Source organism: Fragaria vesca, linkage group LG2, assembly GCF_000184155.1.
Source record: "Fragaria vesca subsp. vesca linkage group LG2, FraVesHawaii_1.0, whole genome shotgun sequence".
NCBI lineage: Eukaryota > Viridiplantae > Streptophyta > Magnoliopsida > Rosales > Rosaceae > Fragaria > Fragaria vesca.
In genome coordinates, this window is record NC_020492.1 from 24,190,489 (window position 1) to 24,199,858 (window position 9,370).

Sequence of the window (9,370 nt, forward strand, 5' to 3'; positions counted from 1 at the left end):
AAGAAGAAGAGGAAGAAGAGGAAGAAGAAGAAGAAGAAGAAGAAGAAGAAGAAGAAAAAAAAAGAAGAAAAATCGGTGTAGAGATTAGATATGAAAATGGTGGAGAAGTGGTATTTTGAGCCAGTGACAGTTTTGTAGATATTTCAGAAAATAATGGTTTTTTAGGTATTTTGCATAAAAAATTGCTGACAGGGTGTGGTATTATGCACTGTGGGCCTAGGTATATGTCCTTATTTGTTTAAATCTGTTGAAAGATGGTTTTTTTGTGTTTTACAACTGTCTATGGTAGTGGGATGTCATTTTCTCTTTTTCTTATTATTTTATCTATTAATTTACTTGTTTGTCTTCCATGAGTTATGTGGTTTATTTAGTGAATCAATAAGGGATCGATATTTTGGTATATAAATTTATGGTAAATTTATGGTATGGGTTTCAATTTATTTTGTTTCTATAATCTTATTTTTATTAATTTGTTTTAATTAAAATTAGCTAATATATCCTAGCGTACCGCGTACTTTAAAGACTAACGTACCGCGTACCCGTACCTCGTTCCCGTACCGGAACGTCCCGCGTTTCTGGCAACATTGACCCAAGCTACAAGCACACACTTGAAACAACAAAGCCCTTCTCTCTTACAGAAGATATTTTGCTGCAGCCTCTCTTGTCCTTTATATATTTCTGTGAACTGCAACTTAATTTGCATGAGAATCAATTAAATATCATCCTCATCTTTATGACTGTATAACCTTCCCTTATCTCAATGTAAATACAAGCTGTGATTTTTCTTTCTTCCTTATATCTGCATTTTGCTTCTTTGGTTTTGCTCAGTTATGTGCTTTCGCTTTCCTAACCAGCAGTACTCGCTTTTTTGTGTAAGTTTTTTCACCTACTCAACACGTACAATTTGTTACCATCTGTATGAAATTTAGCAAGGAGTACTGATAATTGGGAAGAAAGTCTTAATGGCAGTGAATATGAGGAAAACAACTGCTGCCACACAAGAAAGGGGTGCCGAAATAGTTCGGGGCCATTATTCTCATTTTTATTCCTTTCTTGATCAGGGTCCTCGGTCCGGGATCATTTACCTATCGGAGCTAACCATACATAGCTTTATTAAGAGATCAACAAAATGTTGCACTTCTACTCCTGAAGAATATGAATCAAAGAAGTTATATAGACCCATAGCATTATCTCGTGACACACGATTGGAAGTTGCAACCTCAACTATAACGTGGTCATAAAGAAAACATAGAGAAAGGATCTTAATTAAAGCTTCCAGGATCGACCTTCAGATATGCCGTAAGAAGGGACTGCATGTGCCGTAAAAAAGATGCTCAAGAATGAAGAATGGGAGCTGATTTTCAAGCATTAGCAAGTCGGCCGCTACATGCCCTAGTATCCTTGGTCTTCCAAAGATGCAGTCAAATATTTGGTTGGAGATGTCACTCGACTTGATCCATTGGGTTTTATTAGCTGCGGTCTTTAGCTTTAATTCAGATTTTCTAATTTTAGTTTGAGTCAGTGATAATTGAACATTCTGTATTCCCTACATTGCTTAGTATTTAGCTGAAGGTTCAGCCGGCCTGATATATAGTGATGATAAATTTATTTTTCCTCATAAGCTTAATTAGTTTTATGACGGGTGATGGGGTAGCAAGTATAGTTGGGACTGGTTCAGGGTAAGATTGAAGACGAGAATGATTGAAGGAGTATTTGGTGCAGATTAATGCAGTAGATATATAGATGATGGCCGGAGAAGGCCCTGGGGAGTTTCAGATGGTTGGTCTCATTTCATTCGAACTTGTTCACTAACCACAAACCAATTAACGTACGTTGATCTAGGAGACTAGGACTGCATTGCTGGCTCCATCCCCGGCCAATAATATATAGGGAAAAAATCCAAACAGTGTCTCACTTTTAAAAGAAGCAAAGTTTTGGTATCTCACATTTTAAAAACTTTAAAACGGTATCTCACGTTTTTACCCCGACTGAAGAATAGTATCTAAAACCGTTAGTTCCTTTAAACAAACTAACAGATGGAGGATACTTTCGTCTTTTCATTATTTTAACATTTTTATTCTAATTATTTTTTTTTTTTTATTACTCTCTCTCTCCGAAGGCTATACAATGTGTAGCTTGCCTGCAAACCTAACATGGTAACTTGATGAAATATTATGCAGAGGAAGACTCTTCAACGCCTCCTCCAAGGGATGTTTTCCACGGCAATCTTCGAGAGACATGTCTAATACCAGATTTAAATGTTGAGCTTGTAGATGATGATGAATCTGAGTATCGGATTGCATAGATATGGAATTGGCTCCAATTCTACAGGGGTGGTGGATTTAATCCAGCCAGGACAAGCTGCTGATATTGAAGATGTTAGAAGTTCTGAGACTTTCGCAGCATGTGAATGAAAAGGTGCATATGTTTAGGAGATGACACAGAATTGAGAAATGTTTACACAAACAAAAACACATGACCTCTCTCTGTCTCAACAATTGAAATTCATCACAGACCCACTTCATATCCCTCATTCCTTTACTCAAATCATACCCCAAAACCAAAAATCAATCTATTTTCCAGGTTCCTATGCACCTCTGCCGGTTCAAGGTGTGCAACACTACAGATTTAACCTCTAATTTGTAAGAGCTGAGAACATATGTAATCCACATGAAAGGAGAGCGAATGTGGTCACTAATGATGGATTACTTTTTCAGATCAATATTGCCCACATATCCTCACAGCAAATCAATATGGCCCTCCATTATTCAAGCTCCACAAAAGATCATATGCAGCCACCCAACAAAGAAGCTTCAATCTCTTCTTTGGATACTAGAGATCATATGCTCCCAAAGTTGTTGGAAACCTATTTGAGCATATTGATTGAGCGGATTGACCTGACATGAATGTGAGAAAGTCCTTGACTACGTCACTTTGGCCTGTGACGGCGGTTTAGGCCGAGCCGCGGAGTAGCGGCGGTGTCGACCTCCATCTCCATCTCCATCATCTTTGTGTCCTTACACTCCATGATGACATTTGTACGCCGATTTCAGAGTCCTTCATAACTGGATCTTGTTCAATACTTGGTCTTTCTGACTCATCTCTCTTTGCAGATCGATAGAGAGAGATGGGGAGAGATGAAAATATAAATAAGTAAACTGTTTAAAACTAGTTGTATTTTTTTTCGTTTTTTTATTATATGAAAAGAATAATGAAGATAATAAAAATCAAGGGTAAATTCATAATTTTACATTTAAATGTGGCTGCCATTATTCATTTTTAACGGAGTTAACAGTTCTAGATACCATTCTTCAGTCAGGGTAAGAATGTGAGATACCATTCCGAAATTTTTAAAAGGTGAGATACCAAAGCTTTGCTTCTCTAAAAAGTTAGACATTATTTAGACTATTTTTCCTAATTTATATTCATAACTTACATCATAATGAAAACATTGTCAGTACGTAAAATTCTTCATTCTCCATTTTCTCCTAGGAACTTAGCAAGCTTCAGGACATTACATTTTGTCTTTCTTGCCCTTCTTGGTTTTGTTGAACTCCGCCATGCCGTTGTTTTTTTTGCAAAGAGAGAACTCCGTTTCTGACTCCAGCACATGCCGTTCTTCTATGGTGCCGTGGAGGCGGGGCAAACTGATTGGGTCCAGAGTTCACAATTGGTCCTTCATCAAAGCCCAATATCTCAAAAGAAAATCCAGCCCAACTGAAGCCCACTAAAGAAATGAGGTGGTTGTTACTCGACTACTCCTGCCAAAAGAAAGAACAGAGGAATTGTACCTATATATGATTCTGAAACATACCCAGAACAATGTACTTTTATGAAAGACTAGCAATTACTATCAGGATAAAACTTACTACATCCTTTTTACAGATGAAGATCACCCGCTATTTGATGAAATTAGAATGTGATGCACAGATAATCAGCATGTAACCAAATATGATCTTGTAGCAGTAGGGAGTAGTTCACATGTTCAATATGTGCATATTAGCATCCTAGCTTTCAGCTTGCTGTTGGGATCATGAAGCCTTTCCACATCACAATACTTCTGTCACTCTTTGCTGTTCAATGAGGACTAGTAATACTGCTGACAACCATGTGGAAGCTTTGAAGTGAGGATCAATAAGCTAGGTTACTAATTCCACGTGGTTTTGTGAAGTAGTACTATCCAAACCTATTTGGATGAAACTTCTTGTTTAGGTTAAAAAATAATTACACATTTTATGTTCTTTGCAAGAGTGCCAATGACCAAGGTAAACTCTTTTTCATAAAGCCTCTTCAACTACTTTACATCCTTGAAGAACAACAAACAGTCTGGGGATTACTCTAAAATGGCTTCTTCAAGCAGGCGTGACCGCAAAGGTGTAACATTTCCAGTGAGAACTCCCAGCTTCTTCAAGGTTGTTCTTGATGAGGCTCTTCAAAATGGGAGACTAGTGAGTTGCAAATCCTTTGCTTCAGCTTTCTCATTATCCTTTTCAGCCATGTATATTCCAATTTTTTTGCTTAATCGTCTCTCATATACTTTGACCTTCACATTTGAAACCTCATGAGTTCTTTTCATTATGATCTTGATTTTGGTACTTATCTATTTTCGTTTCTGTTTAGGTGGTTTTCTGTTAGATCTTTGCTAATAAAATCAATGGTAACTCAAACCAAATAAAGTATTTAGCACATTGATGCTTTGACTTACACATGTTGAAGACTTGAAGTGCTAAAAAATTGAGTTTCTCGTCCAAAATAAAAGAAGTTCCTCAGTAGCTATTTGTTTGTTCAAGTTGTTGCTACTGTCTTGATCTTTACCGTGTTTATCTTTTTGGCTACTGTGTTATTTATGAAACTGATGCTGTAAGATTGTTGTGTGGGTTGGGATCTATGGTTATTGTTAAAAGTTGGGGTTCATTTGCCTTACCAGTTACACTGAAAACATGTCCAATGTAGCCATCTAGTTCATTGGTTTTTCCTTCAACACAGTGATGTAATTCACATTTGTGTTTGTTCTATACTTCTATAGGCTGACTTACGTGCACATCTTAATTGTTACTTCCTGGAAATTGAAGGGTGTGTTGCAGCGTTGTTCAAAACATGCCTAGCAGACAAACTACTCGTCAAGGTTCCAAATGGAGAGGTATGGCCAATAGCATTGACACTGGATGTTGACACTGGCAGCCTATGGTTAGAGAAGGGATGGCTGGAATTTGCAAACTTCTATTCCTAGAAATTGGCTGCTTCTTGGTTTTCAGCTATGAGGGGATTCATTCCTGTTTCAATGTTCGTATCTTCAAGAAGAACAGTTTGGAGGTAGACAATCCATCCAAATCAAACATTCATTGGGAAGCCAATTTCTGCAGAGGTATGTTTCAAACTCACTGGTTATTTCTGTGTCAAAGTTGGCATATACAACATTCTGTGAGACTTGATTTATGCATATTTGACAGCATATGATGAAGCATTTTCAAGAGCTAATAGATTCCAATCCGACAGTCCATTTCTTGCTCTCAAATTGCAGTCCTCATATATTGCCAATCCTTTGGTAAGCTGTTTCTAAAACACCAAATTCCCTAAAAATGAGAAAGCATACAGATTTGACATAGCTGTCTTTGCTTATCTTTTGTTATGTGTGCAGAAAATTCAAGAGTCCTTTGTTCATCAATTCATCTTTCAAGGACACCACAGTCGCAATGTAAATATACATATTCCAAACGGGGGAATTTATTGTGCTAAATGCACCGTCACTCCGTCAGCCGGTGTGGCAAACAAGGCTATGCAAGAATCCATGGTGGTTGGACAAAATCTGCAAGAGATAATGATTTGCAAGCAGGGGATGCTATCGTGCTCGAGCTGATTCAGCAGCAGCCTGAAGTTTAACTCGAAGTCCATCTTTTTCGAGCTCAAAGATGTATGTAGGCTGATAACAAAATGATAGATGCATGTAGGTTCTATGCAGCCATGCTTCAATCAGTTCCTCCGGTTATTTCACCAAAAACAAAACAAAATTGGCAAGCCAGATTGAGAATTTATATCTTTAATTATCATCTGTCATTGTGGACAATGCAACCAAAACCTTCAACCAAAACAACCTTCATGTGCTTTGTCAATATCTACAAGCCAAACATACAAACAACTGACAAGACAGAAATTATGAAAATCTAACAAACTTTTAATTAAGTAAGAAAAATTACAGATCGAACTAGCACACTCTACAACATACCAACTTTTATTTCATTCACATCTCGCACTCTAAAAGACATAACTTATCGAAGACATACTACTCAATAACAACAGTTTGAGGTAGTACTTATTGTTGAGACTCAAGTCACTCAACTCAGAGAGAGATCAGAGAACAAACCGATTGTATGATAGTAAGTATGATGAGAAAAGCAGCTGCAACAACGGAAGCAATTGCCCATGGCGTGTTCAGATAGTTTTGCTTCAAATTTGCCCTCCATTTGTTCCAGGGCTTTTTGCAGTGCTTGTGTAGGTCTTCATAAAGAGGAGTGAAGCAGAAGTCAATGTAATTCCAAAGAATCCCCTTGCTAAGGTTTTTAATCAGAGAACACGCCTCATTGTTGTCACCTATCAAATTTGTAACAATTCCGTACTTGGCAAGCAACTCCACATCCTTGGGGGTTTTCACTAAACAATCCATGAGGTCAAGATAATCAGCTATCCTGCGATGGTAGTAATGACATTGCTCAAACACAGCAATACTTCTCAAAGTAATCTCCATACGAAGAGAAATTTGCAATTTTGGAATTTGCAGAATTCCATTAGTAAATCGTATGTCAAATAAGTTTCTGGTTGATTGCACTTTTAACATGACTCCAGCTTGGTGTAACTCTGTGATGCTTGGTGCTGTAGGGGTGCCGGCTTTGCGCGTCCCTATAACGAAAGGTTCCAGTGGTAGACATAAGTTTCTTATGATATCAACAAAATGTGCTCCTTTTGCTTGAGAATAATTTACCGTCTGCAGATTGCAGTCCACTCCAACCATGTCTAATTCAACTTCAAAGAAACTCAGACAAAGTTGAATAAATGACAGCTTCCCATTCTCACCAGAATTTGAATTTCTCTTAACTTTTTCTGGATCGAAAAGATCCTCAAGAATGAAAAGTGGAAGTTGATTTTCAAGCAAAAGCAAATCAGGTCTTATGTCAGTTATCATCTTTGGTGCTCTTAGTATCCGATCTGCGATATTAGCGGTGCTGAAATAGTAGTTCAAAAACAGCTCAATGATGAATGCAGAGTCCACAAGAATGATCGTTACGAAATCGTCACTGCTAAAATTAATAGTTTCTGCATAATAACTACGCAGTTTTGCTTCTTGGTACCTTGTTTCTTGTATATAACACTCCAAGCTTACGTTGGTGCGATCTAGAAACTGTTGTAGGTACCTGTACTTGTGCTCTTCCATGTCTTGTAAGGTATCCTCGCCATGGTGTAATGGGCCAATAGAGACTACTTTGGGTGTGTAGACAATGGGATTTAGACTCCTTAACCTCTCTGGAACTCTGTAAATAAAACATGATGGAGACAGAGGAGGCAACTTTTGCAGCTTCTCTCTTACTCGACTCTCTAACGGAATGGATGCATTTTCAGTGTGATTTGGAGCAGCTCTATAGTTGTTGCTCATTTCACTCTAGACTTTGACAATTACTGGCACTGCAACTCTGCAAGCAATCATGCATCAAATAGTATTTCAATATCGATCAACATGATTCGAGATGATTTGACCAAATATTAGTTGATCAATTTCTCAAAGTTTGCAATAATTACTGCACCCACAGCATTGAACCAAAAATTTGTTGTGTTAACCAAAGTTTAAAACTGAAAACAAAGAATTAACGAAAGAAATTGATTAGAGTAAATGTTCCCCAATTAAATTTAATTTCAATTATCATTAACAATACTAGCCTTCCTACACGCGCTTGCGCGCGTGCGGAAGTGCGTTTTATGTCAATTTGATAATTATTGTGAAATCTTTGTTAGTTTCATCAATTATTATACGATTTTCATAAACAACAACTGTACAAAATTCAAATAAAAATGACACAATTGAGTGAAATAGTAATCGAAAACAAAGTCAACCCACATATAAATTCCATTTTGAAATAAAGTTGACCAATAATTAGAAGTAAAGAAACATTAGCACATTACATTGTATTTAGATAAGTTGAATCCATCAATTGAATTAAAAGGGAATTAATTGTGAAAGCTTGCGGAAGTGCGGTTTCTGCCAATTTCATAATTATCGTGCGCTTTTTTTTAATTCGATTAATTATTGTGCGGTTTTTATAAAAAAAATAGCTCCTTGAAATCTAAATTTTTTTTTAAAAGAAAGCTGAACAATAATCAACAGCCAAGATTTGTAGAATTAGAAACATATAAAGAGTATCCATCAATACATGTCATATGTTGAACATTAGACAATACTAAAGTTAAAAAACATGAGCACATCACATTCATTTTAGATATATAAGTTGAACCCATAAATTGTATTAAAAGGGAATTAATTATGAACATTAACATTTCAACATCAATTGTTGAGTGAATGAAGTCACAATATCAGTTTTGTACCATCAACCTAATTAAGATGAAAAGATTATTTTTAAAATCCATAGTTCAAATCTTAAAATGAAATAAGGGAACAATGAATAGAATGATTAAAGTAATGTTAGTCATAAACCAAACACAAATTATAATATGTTTGTTTTACTAACTACACGCAATTGACACCGATCAACACACAATTATTTGATTTTCTCTTATTATTATTATTATTGCTATTTTTTTTAAATGTAATTTTCTCTCATGCAAAACGAATAACATTGACAAAAAAAACTGAGTAGGAAAACAGAAAGAAAGAAAAAAATCAAGAGTCAAAACTGAAATTATAGTAAAAATAGAGGGGCAAATATCAAATTAAAACTTGACGGGTAAAACTGAAATAAAAGAAAAATAGAGGGGCAGAACACAATAAAAGAAAAAACTGATGGAATGGCAAAACAGAGAAAAACGGAAAAATACAGGGGTAGTTTCGGGATGACACTGTTCCTTGAACAGTAATCCCCCCTATCCCTTTTATATAGGGAAAATGCCCATTTACACAAAAACAGCAAAACTAGAACCCGATTTAATGAAAATCTAATTCATAAGCCCATCCCAATGAAACTTAAGTAAAAGACAAAATTATCCTCCCTTCTATTCAACTAACCCTCTCTCTCTCTCCTTTCCCAGTTTCCCGATCTGAATTCTTCTTCTTCTTTTTTTCTACCTCTTTCTCTCTCTTGTTGCAGAGATGTCTTCTCAAGTCCTCACCGAAGATGCTGCCGCCTCGGAAGACAGAATTGCCGGAGAT

General features: G+C 36.4%; 1 protein-coding gene across 1 annotated transcript; it reads right to left on the bottom strand.

The window, feature by feature from the left end:
- Positions 1-6,044: 6,044 nt before the first annotated feature.
- Positions 6,045-7,645, bottom strand: LOC101299268 (UPF0481 protein At3g47200-like). The gene is made up of 2 exons (XM_004292947.1): positions 6,362-7,645; positions 6,045-6,113 (listed from the first exon to the last, which is right to left on the bottom strand). The coding sequence occupies exons 1-2, from the start codon at positions 7,643-7,645 to the stop codon at positions 6,045-6,047; spliced, it is 1,353 nt and encodes a 450-aa protein (XP_004292995.1).
- Positions 7,646-9,370: the final 1,725 nt, after the last annotated feature.

Excerpts from the sequence above, each read along its gene's own strand:
- LOC101299268 (XM_004292947.1), bottom strand. The coding sequence starts at position 7,645 with ATGAGCAACAACTATAGAGCTGCTCCAAATCACACTGAAAATGCATCC. Across the intron at positions 6,114-6,361 it reads TACTTACTATCATACAATCG|ATATTGACAAAGCACATGAA; the intron begins GTTTGTTCTCTG and ends TTTGGCTTGTAG.